This window comes from Meles meles, chromosome 3 (assembly GCF_922984935.1).
Source record: "Meles meles chromosome 3, mMelMel3.1 paternal haplotype, whole genome shotgun sequence".
Lineage (NCBI taxonomy): Eukaryota > Metazoa > Chordata > Mammalia > Carnivora > Mustelidae > Meles > Meles meles.
Window position 1 is genome coordinate 135,559,335 of NC_060068.1, and position 27,117 is coordinate 135,586,451.

General features: G+C 41.7%; 1 protein-coding gene across 1 annotated transcript in view; it reads right to left on the reverse strand.

Annotated features, from left to right (window-relative positions):
- Positions 1-27,117, reverse strand: part of ITK (IL2 inducible T cell kinase) — a 66,883-nt gene that overhangs the window by 13,591 nt on the left and 26,175 nt on the right. Inside the window, exons 5-11 of the mRNA XM_046001197.1 lie at positions 24,007-24,047; positions 21,404-21,555; positions 17,107-17,172; positions 12,682-12,736; positions 3,294-3,376; positions 1,411-1,544; positions 946-1,020 (exon numbers count right to left, since the gene is read on the reverse strand). Of these exons, the coding sequence (XP_045857153.1) occupies positions 946-1,020; positions 1,411-1,544; positions 3,294-3,376; positions 12,682-12,736; positions 17,107-17,172; positions 21,404-21,555; positions 24,007-24,047 (606 nt within the window). The remainder of the gene's footprint in view (positions 1-945; positions 1,021-1,410; positions 1,545-3,293; positions 3,377-12,681; positions 12,737-17,106; positions 17,173-21,403; positions 21,556-24,006; positions 24,048-27,117) is intronic.

Below are 27,117 nucleotides of genomic sequence, written 5' to 3' on the forward strand. Positions count from 1 at the left end.
TGTTAGGTAGTGTCCAGGAGCCAACATTCTTTTTTTTTTTCTTTTTTTGAGATTTATTTATTTATTTTTAGAGGGGGAAGGGGCAAGGGAGAAAGAGTCTTAGGCAGACTCTGCGCAGAGCACAGAGCCTGATGCGGAGTTTGATCTCACGATCCTGAAATCACAACCTGAGCCGAAAACAAGAGTCGGATGCTTAACCGAGGGCACCACCCAGGTGAACCCAGGAGCCAACATTACTAATAAGCATCCCAGATGACTTAGATGTACACTGGAGTCTGAGAACCACCCATCTAGGAGACCCAAAATGAAAATTACTCGAGCCTTCTCCTTGACCACAACAGTTAAGACCAGAGGATGCAAACTCAAATGCCTTTAGGTTCCAGGTAGATAATAAAAAATGAAGGAAGCAGTTCCAAAGGGTAAGAGGGAATAAGGCGGCTTATGGCACTAGAGATGCAAGCTTTGCCTAAAGGCATTGGCAAAAAAAAGTAACACCATGTTATGCAGACAAACACTTCTGAATGCTTTTAACTTTGAGCCCTTGCAATGGACCATACCCAGCAAACCAGATGATACAGAAGTTCTAGAAGATGGGTGGTGGTAAGAACGGTCCTAAGACATCATTTTCTAATATTTTTTCCTAATAGCATTTAGTAGATAGAGTGCTCTGTACAAAGTAGGTGCTCAGTAAACACTTCATTGATGAACTCTTCAGTAAAACCAACAGACACTGATTTGACCTCGGTAAATGTGCTCATATATACATCTCTCTTACACACTTTGTAAATATTCCTTTGTCACACCATCTCCGGATATACAGTGTACCTGTTGTAATGGTTATTTTAAGTCTGGGGAAGAATTAGGTATGTGGAAAGTCCATTCAGAATTTGATCTTTAGGGATGTGATTAGTGCAAATACTTAGCATCACTGAATGCACAGCTCACCGTATCTCAGTCCTGCTGTGACTGGCGCTTTCTGCCTCCAGGAACAAACTGGGTACCGGAGTCTGGTGACCAGACCTGGGTTGAGTAAAATGTGAAAGGCAGTAGTAGTTAGAGCTTGGCAGTAGCAACTGTTCAAGTTAAATCACCAGCAAAAATATAATCCAATGCAAAAGCTATTTTTATTCTGGAAAACAAATCCCAAAGCCTAGTCACTGACACTACATCCTGTCCAACAGGAGGGATAAATACAGCCGAGCAGGTGGCAAAATCCCATAAGTCTAACCACAGAATTTGGTAATGGAAATATATAATATGATCAAATATTTGGCATCCTTTTTTATTTGAAGATTTGGTTTTTATTTATGGTCAGCTCATCTGAGATGAAGAAACCCGGCGGGGTGTTTGTCATTTTTTCTCCAAGTTCCCCTGCGAGGGTTCCCCCTGGCCTCGTCCTTTAGCACTCACCTCCTCCATTATGCTGGTGATAATTGATGAGGAGAGGGATGGAGTCAAACACATACTTCTCAGCCACATAGTAACGCTTGGGGTTGTCATTTGTTTCTTTGATGTGATAGTGCTTTATACAGGGGTTGTTCTCACTGAAACAGATGAAACATAAATGCAGTGGTTATTAATAAGCAATATTTAGACACAAACATGTCTACTGGTATCAGACCCCTAGTAACTTTTTTACCCTCTCAGAAGAATGGCAGGTATATTTTAACTTGTGTCCATCTTGACAGGGTGGCCCTGGGTGCTGGGGTAAGAAGGACTCGGAGGCTGCATCTAGACCTAATTAGAATCAGTGCCATGATGGGCTGGTGATGCTTCCTCTATAGCCATGAAGTGGGGAACGTTCTCGTGTGTGCTACATGCTTGCCTCCTCTGCTGTGTGGAGCAGACGAGAAGGGAACATTCTGGACCCTTAGCACTTATGTGACTTAACAGAGCAAAGAGTTAACTTAACAGCTCTGAATGTTCTCTTTAGAAAGGCTTGCTTGCAAGGTTGCCCCGTGGCTGGCCTCGGAGAACTGGGATTTAGGGAGGGCTCTTACCACGGTCTAACTGATAAGGATAGCTGTTCCTAAATTGCTGTGGTTTATGTTCCATGCCTGCTTTTGTTCTGGGACAATGGAATTTTGCTATGTGCTAGGCAGAGGGTGCCTAGGTGACCAGCCCCCACTGAAGACCTTGAGCTCTGAGTCTCTCATGAGCTTCCCTGGTAGACCCCATTTTAACCTTGTTGTCAAAGCTTGTTGTGGGAGGAATAAAGCATGTCCTGTGTGACTCTGCAGAGAGAGGACTCTTGGAAGCTCATGTTTGCCTCCCTCTGGATTTTGCCCCATGTGTCTTCTCCCATTGCTGCTTTTGCTTTGTATTCTTCTGCTGTAATAAATCTTAGCCTTGAGTATGACTGACTATATACTGAGTCCGGTGAGTCTTTGCCGTGGATCACTGAACCTGGATAGGGTCTTGGACACCCTCAGCATAGACTTTATTTCTCATTCCTTCTCCATCCTATCTCATGGAGCTGCAGGTCACTGTCCCCATTGTCCCCAGCCATGGCAGAGGGACAGCCCCTCTGTGATGTGCATTGTCTTCTTTCCCATCACCGGGCAGCAACCTTCTTTTCCAGCGGGACCTGCTCTTGCTCCAAGACTGGCTTATGTCCTCCTTCTCCAAGAAGTGATCCCTGAGGACACCGTAATCATTTTTTTTCTCTTTTCTCTTAAGTCTTACTGGACCTTACGTATTGCCAAACATCTTTTTTCTTACTTATTTTTTAATTAGAAGAGAAATTGAGACCTGGATTGGCTCTTAGACATTTGTTTTACCAGGCAGGAGACTGAGGTACAGAGAGGGGAGACAAGTGGGGTGTTGCAGTCAACCGGCCGGAGCATGACGCTGGCGTGGCTGCATGAGTCGCCATCAGCTCTTTGAGCCTTGCTTTTTCCTGTTGTGGGAGGAGCATAGTAACGCCTGCCTTCAGAACTTGTTAAGATCAGAAATGATAACATTCTGGCACAAGGTCAGGACTCAGTAAATGGTAGGGAGATTTATTAGCCAAGCCAGAACTAAAATGCCTATCTTCTCACTTCCGGCTGAAAGTATCTTCTCTGTTAGCTGTGGGTTATATTATAAACTCATCAACTGCAGCTCAAATACTTTATTTCTTTAGAGCTCTGCACTCAGGGGTGCTAACTTAGAAGAGAACCTGACATCTGGACCCAGTTCTGTTACTTTCCAGCGAAACGACTTCAGCTCTGTCCTTCATCTCCCTGATCTTGGCTTTCTCAGAGGGATCAGGGAAAGCACACCATTTCTAGTGAGCTGACTTCAGACCATACCTTACAACGGCTTTGGTGAAAACAGACACGGTGTATGTTCCCGGGGTCCTGGAATCTCGTACCATGAAGGCTCCTTCTTTGCCCTAGAACGGTTAAAAAATACAGAGGGTTAGTGATCCCAGGAAACCAGCCACATGCCTCCAGTTCCACTGGCTTGTCTGTGAAAGGAGGAAAGATAATATGCCAGCTTCGCACAGAGCATACTTTCAACAATACTGGCTACCATTTCATTTGTTCATTGAACAGATATTTCCTGAGGGTCCTATCATGGATCAGAGACTTCTAGTGATGAGGTAAGCAGGGAATGAAGACAGATAAATGGAACTCTGTTCTTTTGGGGCTTCCCACGTACCAGGCTTGTACAGATGTTACCCAACCCTCACTACAACATGCAATCTAGATTTTATATCCTCAGTTTACTGATGAGGACACTTAGTGCCACAGGGCTGAGGTGACTTTCTCATAATCCGTAGCTAGCAAGTGGCAGACCTGGGCTTTGAACCTTGAATGTGGAAAGTGAGCAAAGCTCATGTTTCTTCCATGGCTCCATGATACCGCTCCTCAACACAAGTTAGAAGCCACTTCTCCATTCCCCTTCAAGGGCACAAAGCTTTCTGATCTTGAAGTTTCATCAGTTCCTTAATGGGAAAGTATGTATTAGCCCCTTTCTAGAGTGCTGATTTTGCTGTAGGCAAAAGGGGGGGAAAACCATGAAGTTCCTCGTCTAATGAGGGAAGTAGAGAGAAGGGAAGGCCCCAAGAATGTGCTCTTCACCCCCGCCACCCCTCAACAGTTTTGCCAGTGCTGATGGAAGAAGTACAAGCAAATGCATACGCCAATGTATTCATTCCTGGTGGGAATTTTAAGTCTGAACTCTGTCTGGAGTACTTCATGTCTAACGCTCTGTTCCTATCCAACTGTAAATCTGTGCCGGTAATTTCTGCAAAACCTGTTATTATGATCTACTTACCTTCAACATGGTGAGGGCCTCAGGTGAAGGCCAGCGAAACACATGAGCCTCATGTGTGTGCCACACACACAGGTAGCACATGGAGCAAAGCGCATGCAATTTAGAACAATACGAGTTGTTCCCCCAAGCTCCAAAGTGGATTATCTACACACAGTAAAAGCAATATACACAGACGGCCATGCTAATTGTTTGACTCCTAGAATCCCAGCATTTTAGGATGTCTAGCAGCATCTCTGGCCTCTAGCAACTGGATGTCAGACCCTGCCAAGTGTTCCTTGGGGGACAAAATCATCCCGGTTGAGAACTATGGCTCTGGCCTAATTCCCTACACCCCCGTGTCCCACACTTTGTTGATTATCATGGTCATCTGAAGAAACTGAAGCATAGAACAAGACAAAACACCAAAACAACAACAGACAGTGAACCATGCTTCACCCCTTACCTACACACTTAGAATCTCTAGGACTGGCACCCTGGTTCCTGAACTTTCTAGAAACTCAACATGTGATTCTTATAGACATCCAGCTTTGGTTGCCATTGACTCAACTGGACATGTAGCTCTTACTTATAATAGACCCGACGAGTAGTCTCTCACTCTCAAAACAGCATTACAAGATAGAAAGCTCATCCAGAAATATAACCTGCTACCTCTAACTTGGCCCTAAACCTACAGGGGTGTGTGTGTTGGGAGCAGGGGAGTTGGGGGGTGGCTGGGGACAACTGGCCCTTATATCATTGTGCATTCTTGTCAAACCTATAATTCACCACATAAATGTGAAACTCCCAAAACTCTTCTTATCTCTTCTGGGATTTCAAGGATCTATTTTGAAAATCAGAGTGGGGGTAGAAGGTGGGGGAATTGGATGAAGGGGGCCAAAAGGTATAAACTTCCAGTTATAAGATAAATAAGACCTGGAAAGCAAGGTCCAGACTGATGACAATAGTTAACAGTATTGTACTTTCTATTTGAAAGTTGCTAGGACAATAGATCTTAAACATTCTCATCACAGGAGAAAACGATCTGTAACTATGTGTAGTGATGGATATGAATGAAACTTATTATAGTAATCATTTTGCTATATATAGATATCAAATTATTACATTGTACACCTTAAACTCATTACACACATATATATGTATATATTGATAAATATATATATATATATTTATCAGTCATATCTCTATTAAAACTGGGTGGGGGGGAATTTGAAGATGAGACTTGAATCTTCAGGTCCCTATTGCTTAGCCTGGTCTCCCTATCCTAAGGCTGTAAATTTGGGTTCCTCTGGCTGCTGCCTGAAAACAGGGCAAGAATTGAGGAAAATGCAGAAAGTTACTGTATTTCTTTTTTCTAAGACATCCTGAAACAGTCCTAGTATCCTTTGCTCACATAGAATTTATTTTCATAATTTTTATTTCATGATTTCTTTTTAAATCTATGAAAATCCATTATAATCTTTCTGGAGGAATATAAGATCTTGAGCCTGTAGTTAGCATCCCACATTACCCACAATGTGTTCTGTGCAGAATCTTGGACATGGTCAGAGCAGACGAGTGCTAAACAGATTCTTATTTTCTGTTTCTTAGATATAAATGTAAACCACTTATCCAGTGAAATTTTAAAGACCCTTTTAACATTTGCTTACAAATCCTCCTTTAAAAAACTTGATTTTCCAAGCATTAGAATTTTTTCCCCTTTAGGGTCAGTAACTTATTTGATTTCTAAAATAAAGGCAATCTATATGACATCAAAAATCCCAGATTAGCTCATTTGATTTTAAAATAGCTTTTGAGGGGCCCCTGGATGGCTCAGGATGTTAAGCCTCTGCCTTCGGCTCTGGTCATGGTCCCAGAATCCTGGGATTGAGCCCCACATCGGGCTCTCTGCTCAGCAGGGATCCTGCTTCCCCTCTCTCTCTGCCCGCCTCTCTGCCTACTTGTGATCTCTCTCTCTCAGATAAATAAAATCTTTAAAAAAATAAAATAGCTTTCGAAGCATAATTTGCATACTATGCAATGCTCCCAGTTCAAGCATACAATCCAATAATTTTTAGTAAACTGACAGAGTTGTGCCATTTAATCTAATTTTAGAACATTTCCATTACTCCCCAAATATACCTCTGTTTTATTGGCACCCCTGCCACACTAATATGATTTCTATCTCTATAGATTTGCCTATTCTAGACATTTCATGTAAATGAAATAATATAATAGGTGGTCTTTAGTGGGGGCTCCTTTCATTTGACATGTTGTTTACAAGATTTATCCAAGTTGTAGTGTGTATCAGTACTTTGTTCCTTTTTATGGCTGAATAACATTCCATCATATGACCATACCACATTTTGTTTATCCATCATCAAAGGACAGACATTGGGCTGTTCCCACCTTGCGGCTACTGTGAAAAGTGAATCGCATCTGGCTTCTTTTGCTCGACATCACGTTTGTGATAGCCATCCCTGTGCTACATGTAGCAGAGTTTGTCTTCAGAGATTTCCCCCTTTGCCAACCACTGAAGCTTTTGCTCTTGCCTCAGTGGAATGTGATGGGTTAAACTCAAGGCAGGAAGAAACCCAACTTTAGCAGAGGAAGATTTTGTCTGCAAATCTAAGTTATTCTAAAATGGGAAGAAATAAACAAACCAACAACAACAACAACAACAACAAACCCCAAACCTCACAACAACAATAAAACAAACATAGATGTTTATCAAATGTCTGTAAAGGGGGTGGTGCAAACATCTATTTAATTAGGAATGTTTTATTGTTTTTCTAATTCCTCCAAAGAAGCCATTATTATTATTTTTTAAAACTGTGATCAGAGTGGGGCCCAACTGTTAACAAGAGTAATCCACAGATGTGAGAAAAAGGGGCGGTGAGGTTTGCAGTCAGCTCAGATGAGGATGGGAGGCTCAGAGCCCTTCCCCCATCGTCGCTGCTCTAAGTAACATTCAGTGAGGTGACAGGAAACTCTGGTCTGGGGCTGAGGCAGTCTAGAGTTCTGAGGAAAGCGAGGCAGCTAGCATGTGCTTTACCGCCTACTTCCTGTAAGGGGCTCGCTCAGAGGAAGTCACAACCACCAAGAACACTGGAGCTTAAAGGGTCTTTGCTCACATCACCGCCATGCAAAGGGGCATTGACTTGTACAATACAGCCGGAAGGGGGGGGCCTCATTCCCTTGGGACACTTTCAAGTTCTCAGTTTACCTTATACTAATTTCCCTAGAAAAATAAAGAGGCAACAATAGGGGAAAATGTCATGGAGGTGGTGAAATAAATTGATGGGAATTATGGGGATGGGAGAATACAAGTTAACTCATATATTACCTTACTAACCGTGTGTGTGTGTGTGTGTGTGTGTGTGTGTGTGTGTGCATGCGTGCGCACCTGTGGGTTTGTGTATGTATGCACCGCCCTCTAGTCCAGAACCATGCCAGCGACTCACACTCTGAACTTGGCTTCCGTTTACTCTTCTGTAACACAGATGTTCTTTAAATGGAATTCTTACTTTACCAGCCTATAATTCTGTGAATTCCAGGTATTTCCTAATTAAATATATGAGTTTTGGTTTCCTCATCTATAAAATGTACAGTTGTTGGGAGAATTAAAGTGCATAGAGGAGTTCCTGGAATCTGCCAGAGTAAGGACTGTTAGGGCTATCGTTAACCATTATTGTCACGTGCTATGTTACACCATCTGTTGGAAATATTAATTCCACTGTGTGCCTTTATCTGAGATATGTTGACTTATTAGGAGTCTGTTGCCTTCTTTCTGCCCATATGATTTAAAGGTGAGTTTACAGAAGGTAATCTCAACACACAGGGTAGGTTACTGCAAAAGCCAGACTGATAATTCATAGCCTGTCATGTGGCATCACACTTAGGAGAATGTCATTGACACATTCTGGAGCTGGTTGTTTTCTTCTCCTGAAACAAATCCATTATTAAGTCAACATTGCATCTTTAATGACATCTTTGAAATAAGATAAACCAATGCCTTGGAATAAGGCTATTGCCTGAAATTCAGGTCACCCAAAGTGTGTGAGGCTGTAAGGTATGGAATACTTGCTCCCAGGGAATTTACCCTCTACCTAAATGGGTTAAGACAGAAGAGAAATTCCCGAGGCCCAAGGCAGGGTGAGAACAGTACCACTGGAGAAATAATGACATTGCACCATAAGGGTTCCAAGGCCAGGCCACCACATTCCATGGCCAGGGAGAGGGAAAGCATGAGAGGCTTCTTAGAGGTAGTGTTATCTGAGAAGTTGATAGGACAATATAGGAGATGCCTTTCTGCGGTTCCCAACTTGGGTAAATCCCAGGAGAACCACCTGGGGGCCATATCCAGAGCTTCTTCCTGGTGAGGGCTGGAGTTTGGAATTTGTATTTTTAAAAAGATCCCCCAATGATGCTCCTGATCAGCCAGATTCTCTTTAAGCATGGTTGTTTTTTGTTTTGTTTTGTTTAAAGATTTTATTTATTTATTTCACAGAGAGAGATCACAAGTAGGGGTAGAGGCAGGTAGAGAGAGAGGGGGAAGCAGGCTCCTTGCTGAGCAGAGAGCCTGATGCGGGTCTTGATCCCAGGACCTTGAGATCATGACCTGAGCCGAAGGCAGAGGCTTAACCCACTGAGCTACCCAGGCACCCCTAAGTATGTTGTTAATGGAAAAACACTTGTGAAGCATTTGATGTATTCATTCATTCAACAGCTATTTATTGAGCAACTGCTTTGTCATAAATCCAGTTTGGGTTTCCGGGTGCAGCAGGAAGATAAAGCCTTTATATCCTAGTGGAGCACTATGGATGGGGCCGTACATCAGGAGGTCTAGTTAATAAAAATATATCAATCCACCTCTTCAGGGTCCTGTGCTTGTCAGACAGATACTAAACATACCCAGGAAACAATTCTGCTTTTGTTTCAAGCAGCAGACAATACAGGGACTCACTGAAGTTTGCCCTTATATATTACTCAAGGAGGTAAAGTGTCCAGAATAGGAGCAGGGAGGAATGTTTCAAGTGCCCCAGCAAGCAAAATGTGTTTAAGTGTCTCCAAAGTACTGCTATAAAACAGGAAACCTCTTCCGCTTGTCATTCATGTGGACTGTTTTAAGTGCTCCATGGGTAACACTTCATTAACCAACGTGTGATTGAAAATAACACAACTGCACTTGTTTAAACATTATAATTCAAGGTTTTAATTAATTCTGCAATCCTCTCAATTAGTTCTCATTGGTCAGGTTTTACTGTGTTATCCGATAACACAGACTGGGGGGCTCAGAGCTGAGCCGGCTGCCCAGGCATCACAAGTTTGACTTGAAAAAGTACAGATTCCCAAGGACTAACTCTGGAGATTCTGATTCTAGCTCTGGGGCGGGGCCCACTCAGATTCTGGATTTTTAAGAGTTTCCGGGTGATTCTAACGCATGACCTCCTGGGGATCACAGGAAATGATCTTAAGTGCTGAGTTGATGTGGAACCAAGGAGAAAACCAGGGTCCAGCCATGATTCAGCTCAATTCCCGCCCGCCCCCCACCCCCTCCACGAGATGTGACTCCTTGGAGTCTTGTCTGACCTCCGAGGTCACAGAAAGCCTGCCTCACACTCATGGTTTACCTTGGATTATCCTCTAACTCTCTAGTTTGTCTTGTTTCCCAGCAGAGTCTAAAGCTTACTGAGGCCCAAAGATCCTGTCTCAAGCAGCTCTAAGGGCTTCATCCTGCATTCAGCAAAATGGTAAAGTATTCGAGATTATAACCAGCGATCGTAATGAAGGAAATGGTGTGCACACAGCGTAGGTGAGGTGGCAGCTAACGGAGACACAGATGGCGGCGGCCAGAACACAGGCAGCCTCTTGTGCCTCACTCCCTGGTAAGCACAGAGTCCTTTGGGAAATCCATAAACAACTGAACTTCCTCTCTTTGATGAGAACAAGTTGCCCAAGGGCAGAACATCTCACCTTGTCCTCTAGGCTAGCTGCTTGCTAATCGGCATCTTATCAAAGAAGATGGGGTTCATTGCTACTGGTATGACTGTGGGTTTTCCTTCTCCCCACCACCTTTCCTCTTTTAGAAATTCTATTTTTGCCTTTGATAGGATGAATCAATCTGTTACCAGTTTCCCTTTCTACAAAAGTACATAGCATGCTAATAATTAGCTGTATGCCTTTAAATTATTCTTTTTTTTTTTAAAGATTTTATTTATTTATTTGACAGAGAGAAATCACAAGAGAGGCAGTCAGAGAGAGAGGAAGGGAAGCAGGCTCTCCGCTGAGCAGAGAGCCCGATGTGGGACTTGATCCCAGGACCCTGAGATCATGACCTGAGCTGAAGGCAGTGGCTTAACCCACTGAGCCACCCAGGCGCCCCTAAATTATTCTTTGATAATATTCATCAACCCTCCACCTTCCCACCACAGCCTTTCATTCCCTCCCTGACATGGTCCTGGATCCCCTTCTTTGTGGCTCATCCTTAACCACTGTGCAAATAATAGCTACCAGGTTGGGTGACCAGCTGTCCTAGTTTGCGCAGGACTGAGCAGGGTAGGGATTCCTGGACACAGGACTCGCAGCTGGGACAGTCCTAGGCTGACCAAGATGAGTTGGTGACCCCACCTGTATTCTGTGCAGGAAAGATCTGCAATTTAATTTAAAAATCCTTTAAGATAGGGTATCTGGGTTGGCTCCGTCCATTAAGTGTCTTCCTTCAGCTCAGGTTCCAGGGTTCTGGGATCGAGCCCTGCATCGGGCTCCTTGCTCAGTGAGGAGCTTGCTTCTTCCTCTCCCTCTGCCTGCTGCTCCCCCTGCTTGTGCCCTCTCTCTTTCTCCTGCTCACTCTCCCTCTCAAATAAATAAATAAAATCTCTAACAAAAATAAAAATAAAATAAAATCCCTAAAGATAGGAAAATCTTAAGATCCAAACTGGAGAATGTTATATGGTGAAATGGCAGGAATAGGGTTGACGTTTTGGCACAGAGAGACTAATGCTTCCGTTAACTCATACATAGTGTACTGGTGTCACAGGTGAGGCTAGTGTTGGGCACAGGTCATTAACATCGTCTGAATATCAGACTCACCTGGAGAGATTTTTCTCTGAATTGCTAATGCCTAGATTCTACCAACTAGATATTCTGATTTAATTAATCTGGGCTGGGGCTTGGGCATTGGTATTTTAAAAAAATTGTTTCCCAGGGGATTATAAGGTGCAAACAATCCTGAGAACAACTGCTCTAGGCATATCTGCGGGTAAATTCATTGACTGCTCTGTGGAAGACCTTTTTGCAATAACTCCACGCATTTGGTTTCTCTGAAAGAGCCATAAATATGCAATTTTCAGTGCTACTCAAAGTGCGGCCTGCGGATGGGTGCCAGTTGGCACACTGTTGCTGGTCTGCCACCATACAAAAAGAGAAATCGAGAGTAGGCATTTAGACATAATTTTCATAGCAATCAGAGTAATTTTATATCTAATGAATCTAAGACTAATACAAAATTGAACTTGCATTTTTTGTGTCTTTGCTTCTTTATTTTTTCTAGTAGTTCATCTAGTAGTTCATTTTCATTTCTTTTATAAAATATAAGTGTGTGACAAATTGGAAATTGAAAACCGACCACAAAAAAGTGAGGCTCTGTCCTGGAATAACAAATGGCCTTCTGGTCCAGGCAGAGAGGGCTTGCCTTGGGTGCCAGTCACCTGATGGCAGCTGCCTGGAGCCCCAGGTTGTGAAGGATTCCAAAGCCATACACCATGATCAACGGTGTCATACAAGATCAGGAGCAAAGGGTGACAGCATGAGTACTGGGTAACTGTCATCACTGACTTAATCCAACACTCGTCCTGTACTCATTGAGAAACTAAGGTCCAGGAAGAAGAAACATCCCCCAGGTCACCCACAGTGTTGGTGAGAGAGCAGGAACTGGGACCTGTACTTTCCCCACCGCATCCTGCTTTCTCTTTTCTCGTCCCTCTCTCCTTTTATTCTGACATTGCTGGGCAAGATCAGCCCTGCGACTTATACCGCATGGCTCTTGAGAACTGGTGCATAAAAAAGAAAGTTGAAACAAGGGATGTATTTCTTCTGGACACACAACCCAAGTAGTATCTAAGTCACACTCACCCCTGACCTCACCAGAGAAGCAGGTAAGGCAAGCTAGCCCCAGGGCTCCCCGGGGTCAGGCATCATGGCTGGAAAGTTTACCCTACCTGTTGTCACACTTGTATGTCAATACTGAGGCCTTGGACGCTCCCCAGGTTTCTTATCCTATTATATGCTAGTTTCTAAAAATCCCCAGAATATTTCCACTGGACACGAAAACCACTGTTAATCCAGTATTTCAGTTTACCGTACTGGCATAAATGATGGTGTGGCTGGAAAAGAGCATAGTTCATTTTATCTTAAGTTAAAAGGTAGGTTAAGGAGACTTACTGTATCCAAAAGAAGTTTTTCAGCTTTGTCTCGGCTGATACTCTTATTGTACCACCTGAAAGCAGGAAAAAGTCATATGTCAATGACAGTTGAATTTTTTTTTTTTTATTATTTACTTGTAAATACTTCTAATGCTAGAAAATGATTTGGTTCTTTTCTCTCCGTGCCAGTGCTTTCCAAATAAAAAACAAAGGCACAAACCATTTCCAGGTAATAAAATGTCTAATTGGAAGGGAACAAATGAATCAGAATTGGTAAAATATCAATAATTTTTGAATCTGGGTTTTGGGTATATGGAGGTTCATTATGTTATTCTCCTTAGTTTCGTGCATTTGGAAATTTTCCATAATAAAATTTAAGAAAACCTTCACCTTCTCTATTTCGTAAGTCAGTGGGTGGTATAAGTAGGATGATGCTAGGACAGCTATAAAAATTGAGCACAAATTTGAAAGTTTAACCTTGTAAAGCAATTGTGGGATTTTCCTCTTTTAGACTGGTTTTCAATATCTTCTGCAAAGTAATTATATTACTTTTACAATCTTGAGGTCTGGTGAAAAAAAAACCTACAAAATGGTAAGAGGAATATGAGTGATTTTTAGAGGTGAAGTTTTTGAATGTTGCTGGTAATGCTTGAACCACAAACCTGACTTCCTTGGCTACTTATTAGATAAGCGGGGATAGAAAGATCATCAGTTAACAATCAGTTTCAGGAAAGTATAAACCCCAGAGGAGAGAAGTTCTGGGTGGGGAAGGAACATTACTTATCAAACTTGTGTGGCTACTAGAAAGCAGCTACAATGTAGGGAATTAGTGGGTGTGCCTGAGCTTTTGAACGTCGTGAAACTGAATGGTACTTTATACCTCGGTGGGCTCTTGTAACTTATCCAGCTGAGGAATGGCAGATACGCTTCATCTCATGTGCATGCTCTGAACAATTAGTCACAGCTGTCTAAAGCGGCACACCTGAGCTCAGTGGGTACGTGTGTTACTAAGAGTGATGTCTACCCTGAGCTCAGGAGCGGGGAGGGAATGCCAGTTAGGGTGCCTCCTTCATCTTGTCTGACCCTTCATTTTAAAGGAAAGGGATCTGAGATCCAGCCTGGTGAGGAAACTTGCCCAAGGTTATACCCCCAAATCAGGGCAGGAGACCTGAAGCCAATCAATCGATGTACCAAACCATGATTATGCTCCCAGATGGTACATTTTTGAGTTCTTATGCAGTTGTCACCTGAAACTAGACAATATTAAGTTCAAGGATAAAAAAAAAATCATCATATTGGGTATCATACACACACACACACACTCACACACACACACTTCTAAATGTCTGGATGTGTGCATGTGAGTCATATTATTCTCTAGCTGTGATCCCATAATCTGAAAAATGCAAACCAACAATGTATAGAATAAATAGGGCTCACAGACAGTTTTGCTTCTATGGTCCAGTGTTTTGTTTTGTTTTGTTTATGACCTAAAATACCTTCAGGAGAAGGAATACCTTTTTTTATTTGCCCCAAGCTCCACCATTCTCTAGTGGTTTATACTCTGCTAGAATTATGAGTTTGCCCCCTCCATCATACATGACAAGAGTCTGATTAAAAGAAAAAACAAACAGGGGTGCCTGGGTGGTTCAGTGGATTAAGCCACTGCCTTCAGCTCAGATCATGATCTCAGGGTCTTGGGATCGAGCCCCGCATCGGGCTCTCTGCTCTGCGGGGAGCCTGCTTCCCTTCCTCTCTCTGCCTGCCGCTCTGCCTGCTTGTGATCTCTCTCTCTGTCAAATAAATAAATAAAATCTTAAAAAAAAAGAAAGAAAGAAAAAACAAAACTTCCCAACTTAGTGATCATTTGAAATAAATGCCTATTTTTTTTTCCTAAATGCACTGGCTATTAGAAAAAAAAAGGAAAGAATTTTATTTAAGCCTATTTCCTACACGTTTCATTGGTGCTCAAGTATTCTTGGAACCGATGACTCTTCTGTTAGCTGAGGGAGGGGTATTCACACATACTTGATCAAAGCTACTCTCAGATTGAGAGACTCTCCAGAAAATGATGGCTCTTCACTACAGAGTCTGTTAGAATTTCAGCAATGAATAACTTGACCACCTTTGAACTAATAATAGCTCAAATAAGTTAATGGAAGTCTTCATTAGCTAATATTCTTCAACCCTGGCATCTTACATTTGGTGAGGACTTGAACATTTTTCATCTTCAAAAATTTCAAATGTATAGAAATGTTATAAAATACTATAAAAGAACACCCATATACACTTGACCCAGATGAACTAATTTCTGACATTTTACGTGTTTGCTTTACCATTCCCTCTGAATAGATAAATACATATATATGTTTTCCAAACCATTTGAGAATAGACTTTTACTCCTAAGTACTTCAGAATGTATTTCTAAGAAATATAACATATACTTATATAAACACGGTATTATTACCAAAATCAGGAAATTTAACGTTGGTGCAATACTATAATCTGATTTCAGACTTTATTCAAATTTCATCCATTGTCCCAATAATGTGTTTTGACACATTTTTGGGGGTGGGGGGAGGGAGGAAGAGAGAGAGAGCAAGGTGGGGGGAAGGGCAGAAGGAGAGGGGGAGAGAGAGAATTTTAAGCAGGCTCTATGCCTGGCATGGAGCCCAACACGTGGCTTGATCTCACAACTCTGAGATCATGACCTGAGCTGAAATCAAGAGCTGGGTGCTTAACCAACTGAGCCACCCAGGCGCCCCTACTTTTTTTTTTTTTTTTAATGGCTCAAGATCCAATTCAGGATTGTGAGTCCATTTAATCAACACGCATCTCCTTAGGCTCCTTCAATGAGGACCAATTTTTTGGCCTTTTGAGTCTTTTATGATATTAACATTTTTGAAGAGTACAGGCCAGTTATTTTGTAGAATGTGGATTTCCCTATTATTTCCTCACAATGAAGATTATATGTGTTTGGGCAGGAATAGCACAGAAATAATGTTGTGTCCTTCTCAGTGTGTCATATCTGGAGGCCTGGGTGGTCTTGTTCTGTTATTGATGTGAGCCTGGATCACTTGGTTAAAATGGGGGTCTACTAGATATTTCCACTCTATTACTAGTAAGTTATTTCTGAGAAGATACTTTGAAACTAGGTAAATATCAAACTTTCACCTCCCTAGTTGTGAAATTTTCATTGAAGTGTCTTGCCTAAATTAGTCGATGCTTTGAGTTACAAATGGTAATTTTTTTTATAGATTTTATCTATTTATTTATTTGACAGAGACAGTGAGAGAGAGAGAGAGAGAGAGAGAGACCACGCACAAGTAGGGGGAGCAGCAGAGGGAGAAGGAGAAGCAGGCTCTCCACTTAGCAGAGACCCGATGCAGGGCTTGATCCCAGGACCCTGGGACGGTGACCTGAGCCAAAGGCAGACGCTTAACAGACTGAGCCACCCAGGTGCCCCCAAATAGTAACTTTTAACCATGATCATTCCTTCTACATTCATTAGCTGGCAGTCTATGGTAAGAAAGACCTTTCTTGTTTATTCTTGTATTTACTTATTTACTTACCTGTCAAACTATCTATTTGTTATCAATTCTTATTTTATTGTATGGATTGTAGTCCATTACCCTTGTTACTTATTTTAACACTCAAATTGTTGTATATTTGGCAAGAAGGAACAATTTTAAGCTGAATTCTGTGCCCATTCCTCAAGTCCACATCATTAAAATATTTTGGGAGATGGGCAGTATTTCCTTACTTTCTGGTGCAAGGTGTTCCAAGTTCATTCTGTACTTTCCCTGCCTTGACTCTGAATCCCCAAGCCATTTCTTCAAGAACTCTATTTTAGTGGGAAGTGCTATTTAGAAAGGAAGATCTGTGAACACAGGGTCTCATGGTGCTATGGGGCTATTGCTTCAAGACCTCCAGCCGCGGAGCTAGGGAGCATATATACATGGTGAGTACATTGTCCATTACAATTAGATTTTATTAAATACTAAGTAGTTCCATTAGAATTATATCCATGTGAACTCTTCTATAAATAACAACTTGAAATAGACCATACAAGCTAAGCAGATATTTAATTCCTATTTGTCTGCTATTTTGTATTGCCTTAAAGCATGTTTTAAGTGAGTTTGTATTTGATCCAGTGTTCCAACTGCTTTTTTCCTTCTCAAGTGAGACCAAGATCCCTGGAAGAAACTTTTTCCTTTTACCCAATCTATGTGGGTATCTTAGAGTCATCTCTTTGATAAAAGGCAAGGTGAGTACATATATTCGCCCCCTTCTCCTATTTAAAGTGTTCCTCTCCTCTTCACTTAGGGATCAAAGTACAAGAAGAAAAAAAATGCCTGGTACTTTTATAATCAACCAATAATTTATTCCTGATCTAAGGAGGACCTTAATGCCATATTTTTAGAAAACAAAGAAAATTTCTTACTCGTAGGTTTCCAGGCTGTTTGGAGATTTTTCCACCAGATAACTGCTTGGTACATATCCTTCGTGCCTGTTAAAAGGGAAATTCATGTTTAGACTATTACAGGATAAATTTTCACATCTCCGTTTTAGAGGTGGTTCAATCCGCTAAAAAGTCATTTAAAGATGGGGGAGTCTCACATTATTTGGCATTCATGATAAGACATTTTAAAGCTTCAGAATAAAAGTTAAAATAGAATAAAAGCTAAAAATAATGAAAATCTGCCATCTGTTAAAAGCGGTAGATTTCACCACTAAAATATGAACCATAATAAATAAGAAGCGGCTACTTCACTTAAAAAGCTTTGTTGCTCTCCTCGTCGTGAAATTTCCTCTCATGGAAAAAAGATTAATGCTCAGTCTCTATTTTCTATAAGGAAACATTTTCTTTGGGGTGTGACAATCAGTATTTTTTCCACTTTAGTGCTACCATTTCATAGTCAGGAAACCAAAATAATATAAAAAAATCACTTTCCACCCACAGCTTCCAAAAGATACTGCCAGTCAGCATTATAAACTTTTAATGCAGGGCCTCCCTAATATTTTGTTGTTGTTAACTGAACTCCTTCAGATGTAAATGGTAAAACAGGAGAAAAAGAATAGAGTCACGCAGGATGTAGAGGTGGGAGTTTCTTCTGAGAAGGAATACATAACTGGGCATAAACAAAGACATACGGAAGAGACTAATCAACACATCAAAATACTTCACATTTGTGTATGGTCTTGTATTTTTCAAACCACGTTCACATTCATTACTGCATTTAATATTACAAGGTGAAAACAATGTCCCTTCTACTCTCTGGGCCTCTGGCTCCCTCTCTGTAAAATCTACACGAGATTCTGCATAGAATTCCTCCCAGCTCTGCCAGTCTATAAAAAGATGCTAGAGAGTTTCTTGCTCTTTACTTTATAAAGCATATTTTAATTTTTATACAATAAAGTCATTTTTTCAATCTGGTGATGATGTTTAGTGAGGAATGCATAATCTGTCTCACAGAATTGTTTTGAGGAGTAGGGATACAAAGAATGGGGATGCCAGGGGCGCCTGGCTGGCTCAGTGGGTTAAAGCCTCTGCCTTTGGCTCAGGTCATGATCACAGGGTCCTGGGATTGAGCCCCCCATCGCATCGGGCTCTCTGCTCAGCAGGGAGCCTGCTTCCTCCTCTCTCTCTCTGCCTACTTGTAATCTCTGTCTGTCAAATAAATAAATGAAATCTTAAAAAAAAAAAAAAAAGAACAGGGATGCCAAATATGGGATGATTGTCTCATATCCTGGGCCCATGGCTGTGTTAGTCGTGACATGCTTCCCTTGGAGAACTGAACAGCCAGCTTCAGAATCATCCCTACTATGGTGCTCAAGGCAGTTTGTGCCAAATGATAGAAGTCAAGTTGTTCTAAAATTTGCTATTTCTTTTATATCTGTCTTTTGGAATCCACTTGATTATGTCTCATTTTGCCACACCATATGTTTATAATTCTACTAATAGTTCAAATACTATTTTTACTTTCAAATAGATAACTGTGTTCTAATATGCCAACCACATAACATTATGTGATAATATGATTATCACAAATGGTGATTCTCTTTATTTGTATGTGGATGTAGAATTTACAAAGCTCATTTCACTTTTAGCATCCCATTAATTTCCTCAACCTTGTGAGAAAGACAGAGCTGATATTATTATCTGCATTTCATAGATAAGGAAAATGGATGCCCAAAGTTTAAGCGACTTTTCCAAAGACCTACAACAAGAGTAGTGGATACTAAAGTGCAAGTCTTCTGTCTCCTCATCTTCTGTATTTTCCACTCTACTGCATTATTACAAAGCACGCTGGGGAAATTCCCAAAACACCAGTTAGATTCTAGGGTGTCCTCTTTGATGGCCTTTGAAGTGCAGAGCTGATCATTTCCACAGGCCACTAAACAAACGGTAAACTGTCATTTGGGGAAGTGAAACCTAGGAGAAGACATTTCCTGGCACATTAGGTATGCTAAATAAATGTCAGTTGAGGGGCACCTGGGTGGCTCAGTGGTTAAGCCTCTGCCTTTGGCTCAGGTCGTGATCTCAGGGTCCTGGGATCCAGCCCAGCATTGGGCTCTCTGCTCAGCAGGGAGTCTGCTCCCCTCCCCCTCCACCTCTCTGCCTGCCTGTCTGCCTCCTTGTGATCTCTCTCTCTGTGTCAAATTAAAAAAAAAAAAAAGCCAGTTGACTGGAGGAGTGAATTTCTGAGTAAGTTCTTCTGGTGTTTGTAGAACCGGGCAGTCTTAAACCTGTTTCTGATATGGGACGCCTTATAATAGGCAAAGAGAAGGGCATGTGACAGGCCTCACTTGCCTTCACGAGTCAGCTAGAGAGGGAGATTCCACGTGAAGTGCTTTGGGGTCTATTCCCAGCTAGCCAGCAACCCGGTTTCCCGGACCACAGTTCTTTAAAGAACCATATTTTACACCCTTCTCCCACTCCCCCTGTAGTGGCGTGAATAAGGTTACTTAAAGAGAACGTGCTTTGACAAAGCAAGTTTTGGTGTATGTGAAAAGTAAAGCCTTAACCTTAAAGATATTTGTGTGCCTCTTTTTTCATTCATCAGATTAGCTTTTTTTTTTTTTCCTTAAAGTTTAGTGATACCCAGTGTTGACACTCCCACGCACTGTTGGTGGGTAGTGGGGATGCAAATTTGGCAGTCTTTCTGAGGGAATCATCTACCAAAATTGAGACAGGTTCTGATTCAACAGTTCCATAGTTAGAAATGTGAGATATACATTTTTTTCAAAAGAAAAATATATTTTCAAAAATATATATGTTGCAAATTTTTTTTCAAAAAATTGCCCAGAAACATGAGCATGAGCAATACAAGATCTTCATTGTGCCCTTGTTTAAAATAACAAAGAAAATAAGTAACTTGGAAAGTAAACATCCTATCATTTAAGATCATTCAAATATTTATAATACAAGCACACCTTCCAAAACTATGCAATTATTTAAAAAAAATTTGTATCTGCAGATATGGAAAGATCTCCAAGATATATTACTAAAGGTCAAAAGCAAGGTGAAGAGCAGAATGAATCACCTTTGTGTGAATGAAAAAAAAAAAAACCCACAAAGAAAGGATGCATTTGTGTATGTGTAACTTTTTTGGGGGGATACACAAGAAAGTGTAAGTTGTGATTACTTTTGGAACTGATATGGGGACAAACAGAGGTTGCATCTTTATTTTTTTTTTTTAAATAAAACATTGATGAAGGCCATCAAAACATTGCAGGGATGGAGTATTTTTCTTTTGTATATTTTTAAATCAGTAATAACCTCATGCTTTAAAACGATATTAACCTGTAATATTAATATATAAGGATGTTCATTGCAGTTCTATTAATATCTGCAAGATATTGGAAATAACCTGCGCGCCCAGCAAGGGAATTGCTAAATTATGGTACACTTCTGTGTTGGATTTATTGCAATCATTGAAGTCATATTCTGGAGAATATTCCAAGGCTTGGGTAAATACCTCTGATATATTAAAAGGAAAAACTAAAGCCTTATAAAGCAGCATTAATCTGATGCCTTAAAACTAAGTACTGGTATCTAAGTTATATATATCCCAGAGCACACTGAAGATTAACAAAAGTAATTTTGTCGTATTTCAGATCAGAGAAGGGCTCATAATATATATATTTTTTTCATTCAAAACTCCCGTAGTGGGCATTTTTTATTAGCACAACTCAACTTTCTCCCCGAATCATGTAGATGGCTAGTTCTAAGACTGGTAGTATAGCTAAGTCATCAGTATTTTCTTCCTGATGCTTCTTCTTCTTCTTTTTTTTTTTCCTTCTTCCTGATGCTTCTTAATATAACCACTAATCATTACCATTTCTACATGCCTTTTCTTTTCACTGCAAATAGACACTTCACAATGGGATGTGCCTTTGGTCTCATCTAAACACTCAAGAATAATAGTTCTTCCTTGTAGAACAAGTTGCCAATCTTCTACTTTGTGGATGTTAGTGAAAAAACCCAGGGAATTTTTAGATGGGTGTGGGAGCTGGGAATGCTTAATGGGGAGACAGCCTAGCAAGTGACTGCCTCCCCCACTTCTGAAAAGTGGAAAGGTCTCCTCAACCACTTCTGCCTTCCCCTTTCTTCTACCTTTGCCCTCCTCTCCTAACTCAGTGCAGTGGTCATGCTGATGGAGGCAGAACAAATCATTCCAGTGTTTTCTCTATTCCCACCTCCCCTCAAGTCCTGGGACAGCAAAAAGATGCCTTACCCATTCCTGTCCTGCACTCTCCACCAGTGAATCTCAGAACTGTCCAGCAGGTAGTACTCCTCATTGCTCTGTAGCATGAGTTCCTGTGGATCATTCGTTTGGTAGTCATACAAAGCAATGACAATGGTTTCTTCGGGTTCCTGAAGTGATCGCTGGGGGAGGTAGAAAACAAAAGCAAGTGATGACATAGAAAGGAGGTAAACTGCAGAACAAGATCAACAAGTCCCTAAATTATAACTTGCTCCTGGTTCTATGCAAGGTCAACACACCAGTTCCTGCAATCCACTGGGTAGTCACTGAAACCATCTGCCTTCTTTCATTGGCTTTCTTTTGATTTAGGATTGTAGCACTGAATATGACACAGACAACCGGTACCTGGAATTCCTTGCCCCTCTCATTCTGTGTGCTGAATTTTGACCACAGTGAATTCCAAGCAGTCACAAGCTGTTCATAAAAGTCTATTGGTCACATGTTGCAACCTCTCTGCTGGAAGCATCATATTCTTGATGTAAGTGATGCCATCAGTGCTAAATTACTCAGTACACGTTTTTCTGCTTTGACTTGTGGGTTTGTCCAGATCCATAGGATCATAGACTATTGGAGCTAGAATGCCTCTGAGAGGTCATTCAATCCATTCTTTTGTTTAGAGTGGGGAAACAGAGGCCCAGATGGGAAAATGGATATGGTGAAGCTTAGCCCTGGAATTAGTCTTAATGCTCTCTCTATGATAGCACACGAACTTCCTTCTTCTTCTTAGGGGCTCTCTTGCCTAAGTCTCTACTTCTCAGTACCTTTTTAAGGATGATGTGTTAAAGACATGAAGAAGAGATGATAAAGCAAACAATTGTGGGAGTTCAGGAAGGGCATACTTGCTACAGGTTGGCAGATTTTTGAGACAGGAAATATGGAAGAGATTGAGATTACTGGTGGGGATGAGATTTGGTGTTGAGAAGCCAAAATTTCTATGAGCACATCGAAGCAGTTGGTGGTATAAAAATCCTGGAGATCTAGAAAGAAAAAGCTTGTCCTACTGATGCACTATGTCATCCCACCTGACCCAGATTAGGATTTGAAGTCTAGATATTGATGGAGCGCATGAGGTAGTGTATTGGAGTACTGCAGATAAGAGCCAATGGGACTGAGGCTTTCACCCCAAGAGCTAATGGAGGAAGGAGTTGTACACAAGGGCCCCTAAAGATTAAGGAGGGTTATGACATCATGATATTCATCCCATTATAGGCCCAACTAATTGATCAATCCCTATGAAAAGAAAGCTAAGAGCAAGGTTCTCTAACCATGGTGGTACCTGTCTACAGGTAGCATCTTCCAAAATTATGGGGATGTTTTGAATGTCACAAAGGTTTAAGTGTGCTGCTAGCATTTAATGGAAAGGGCAAAGAATGCAAAAATCTCTGCAGTATCCCACATTCTGTACAACTTTTGAATGTCCTGTTAGATATTCATGTGGTGAGAAACCTGCTTAAAATAATAATAATGTATAGTAATACTCTAAACCTAGATCCTACCTCTACCCTATATAGGTGGGACTATGGGGGAAACCATTTGGAAGCCAGAGTTGGCTTCCCCAGAGTTGGCTTGGTATCACCTGAATCTTTTAAGTCAGTATATTAGATGAGTGTTTTTCCCTACTTCAGTGTGCTCCAGAATCACTTGGAGGTTTATGAAAATGCAGATTGCTGGGACCCTCTTCCAGAGTTATGAATACAGTAGGTCTGGGTTGGGGCCCGAGAATTTATATTGCATTTCTAAAAAGACCCCAGGTGATGCTGATACTGCTGGTCCAGGGACCACACTTTGAGAACCACCACTTGAGTTAAAGACCAACTCTCAGGAGCTCTGCTGTCTACTAGCTTGACAATTAAATTGTTGAATGGCCTTGGAAAAAACCCTCAAAACCTCTCTTGAGACTTGACTTCCCAAGCTTTAAAATATGAATAAAACTATAACCCTCTGAAGTGGCTAGAATAGACAGTGAGAAAAGGAGGCTCATATACATATGTATATATGTTTTACTTTGTATATAAAGATATATATATCTTTGAAATAGAAGTGTGGAAATACTTTGAAAAATATAAAGTATTGTCAAAAGTAGGGTATGGAGTAAATATACAATTTTATTTTTAAAAAGATTTTACTTATTATTTGATAGAAAGAGAGAGAGAGAGCATGAGTGTACAGACAAGCCCCAAGTTTTGCCCCAGGACCCAGAGATCATAACCTGAGCTGAAGACAGACGCTTAATCATCTAAGCCAACCAGGTGCCCCAGTACACTATTTTAAATAGTTGTCATTATACCTCAAAGTGGTCAGGTGGCTGGATACACAGTATGATATCAGTAAGTTTCAGTTGAGTGAATAAAGTAAACGGAGGATTTAGCAATCCTTTTATGTAAACAGACCCATGAGACAGTTCAGGTCCAAGAGACACAGTGGGTTCATTTCAACTGAAATTACTACAACCTGCTGCATTTGCCCAGGATTTAAGAAATCTGGGCAGATGGGGAAAGTGCAAAGGGGACATGCCAGTCAGGAAGCTGCAGTGATGGGCGACCACTGTGCCCAGAATTGGAGCCCTTACTTACCCTGTTGTCTTCAGGAGTAGGAGGAAGAGGCTTCTTTGAAGCTGAAATGAGAAAAACAGAAAAAGAAAATGATCATGAAACCGAATGTACCCAACTGGAGGCGAGCTGCCAGGGGGCTTTTCAGAGAAAAGGGGCCCTTAGGTAAACAACCGAAGAAAAGGGCCAGAAGATGATGATGAGACACAGAGAAACAAAAATTGGCCTTGTAGCACCCATGTTTTATCTCTTTTAGCCTATTGGTTCCCCATTTTATTTTCTAGAAGATACCAGAAACTTCTAGAAGTCAATATTCTGTACGCCCAGTTAAAGCCTAATCCAAAAGATCCTTCAGAGACATTAGGATTGTATCCTTCCCTGTGGGCGGGGAGACCTCCACAAACACACCTACCACCTGCCATGCCCCAGAGAGGGAATTGGTGATTCAGGGTAACAGTGACTCATTGGCTTCCTGAGGTAGCCGTGGGCTTGGAGAGGAGGTGGGGAGATAAGGGGTCATGGTGTTTTTCGGGGCGAGGGCTGGAAACTACTTTTAGTTACCTTAATGCTTCTGTTCCTGAGCATGTGTTCCTGCTACCTCCTCCAAACAACACCCTTAGCTCCTCTCTCTCTGTTTATCTGTTTGTGTCTCCACAGCTCCCTCTCTTCACCTCTACTCTAGGTCTTCTTTCCTCCTCTCTTCTTTTTTCTCCCTTCTTCCATCTCTTCCTCTCTGTCTCCTGCTATTTCTCCGTTGAGGCCCTGGAAAGGTCAGGTCCAGAATCAGTAGACCAAAGTTGAATGTCTGGGAGTCGGTGTGGATATAGGCTTCTGCTCAGTTCAAACCATGATTTAATAATTAGAGATAATATGGGAATAGGCTCCATGAGGAGGTGGTGAGCTCCTCATCTCTGCATGAGGTTGACTAACCTATGAGGTTGATCTCTGCCTGATTGGGACAGCACCTCTCAGGAAAGAGGTAAAAGGAGACCCACACAGTGACATGGGAACCCAGCCCATGTGCTAACTCTTTAAGATAGGGCAGGTGGGTATTGACTTGGGTTTGTGATTAACAGAGAAGAAGCAAACAAACATAACTGGAAGCATGGTTCCTATTTGGCACACAACTCAGAGCCCCAGGAGACTGGGGTTCTCACCCCAGCTCTGTTGGGAATGAGCTATGTGGCCTTGGGACCCTCCCAACCCTGAATATTCTGTGATGCATAGCTCTTCCTCTAGCCTTGCTCTTCCCTCCTTTCTTCTCCCACTGGGTGATATTGGATTGTATGACATCAGAATGGATTGTATGACATCAGAATTGGATTGTATGACATGCAGAAATGAGTGTCACTGTCAATTGGGTAGAGCAGGGTCCATTTTTACCCAACCATCTCTGCTGCTTTCCAGACATACACACACACACTGCTATATCTCAACTTCAGATTCCTCTGTCCACTAATAAGGAAGAATAGTAGGCACAAATACCATGTTGAGAGCTCAGTAAGTGCCAGCAGTTGTGCTAAAAGCTTTCCACAAGCTCATTTTTGCAAACATGAATGTAGGACCCCTCAGAGAGTGACTGTAGTTAGGCCCTGGGTTTATGGGGTGAGCAGTTCAGCATGAGCAGCCGTCTCCAAGTGTCATGATGGTGAGTCATTCAGACGCTCATCACCCTCCGTCATGTGTCTAGCACTCAGCACAGCGAAGTACTATGTGCCTGAAGGGGTCAGTTGCAACATGCACAGTGAAAACTGCAAAATGGAAACACAGGCTCAAGGGATTCCAGAACTGGAAAGGGGCTTGGGAGATTGTTTCGTCGTAGGACACCTAAAAGTTCCCCTAACACTGGAAAGATCAGGACCCTAGGTCCAAGGGCCCAAGCAAAGTTGCTGGCAAGAATTTGAAGACTAGACCTCTAGCTTGGAAAAGGGCTTTCTCACATTGGGGAAATCCCATGCCATCTTGTTAATATGGTGGATTTCACCCATATAAAACCTACTGTTTCTTTTTTATGAAATACTAGCCTTTGTGAATATGGTCCATAGGGTAATGTAGAAGATCATTTGATTCTAAAACCAGGTATATATTGTTATTCTGGGCCGGGGGACTGGTAACCTTAAACTTTCTCTCCCAAGGTTGAAGGTGAGAAGTGGTGGTTGTTAACGTGGTACTAAAAGGGGCTGTGACTCAGGAAGCCACGGAAAACCCAGCCATGTGTTACATTTTGCACATCCACCTTGGGCTGTCAATGTGAGGTATTTGGTTTTCGTGCAAAAGAGAAACTGACAGATGAGAAAAGGTGGCTAGGGTAAGGGAGGTTGAAAGGAGAGGGGAATGGAAGCAAAACAATTCACACTATCCATCATTCCTATTCAACAATGGCTTTGCAGAGCACTTCCTCACTGTGCGACCTTGAACATACCCAACTGCTCAAGGTCTTGAGCTTCTGTGACCTCACATCATCTCCCCCAGATGACTGTGGGGACTGGGAGCATACCATGTGTCAAAGTGCATGCAAGTGAAACTGCACTTCATTGAAGGTTCTGGTCCCAGAGCCATCACAGAAGGGTAGAACTCGTAGCACCCCACTCCCACATTCCAGGGCTTTTGACCTCCAAAGACCAGAAACAATGTCTTTTGTTTTCATTTTGCATTTGGGCTGTGGCCTCCTTTTCTCTGAGATTATAGAGATCGACAGAGAGTTTGAAGGGGAGGCAGAGAGAAGCCACAGCGTACAATTAGTAGTTCTTGGTTTTGCTTTCTTTTCCTCCAAGACAATAAAGTTGAGCTGGTAGAATTAGACACATGTGTGACGTGACACCACTGTAATAAATAAATGTTATGGACCTCTAAGTCTGTCTCTACAACTCAAGATTTAAGTCGACCATGCCAATCACATGGTCATGTTTTCCAAAGTTTACCATGCTCACAAATCTCCAAGATATTTGTTAAAATACAAATTTTGATCTAGCAGCAGACCTGGAATGGGGCCAGAGAATTTACATTTCTAACTGGCTCGCAGGTGATGTTGACACGGCAGGTCCCAGGATGACACTTTTGGTAGCAAGGAACCACAAAGACATAAGGTTTGAGATGAGAAACATCAACAGACTCGTGGTAGAGGCAGATAATTTC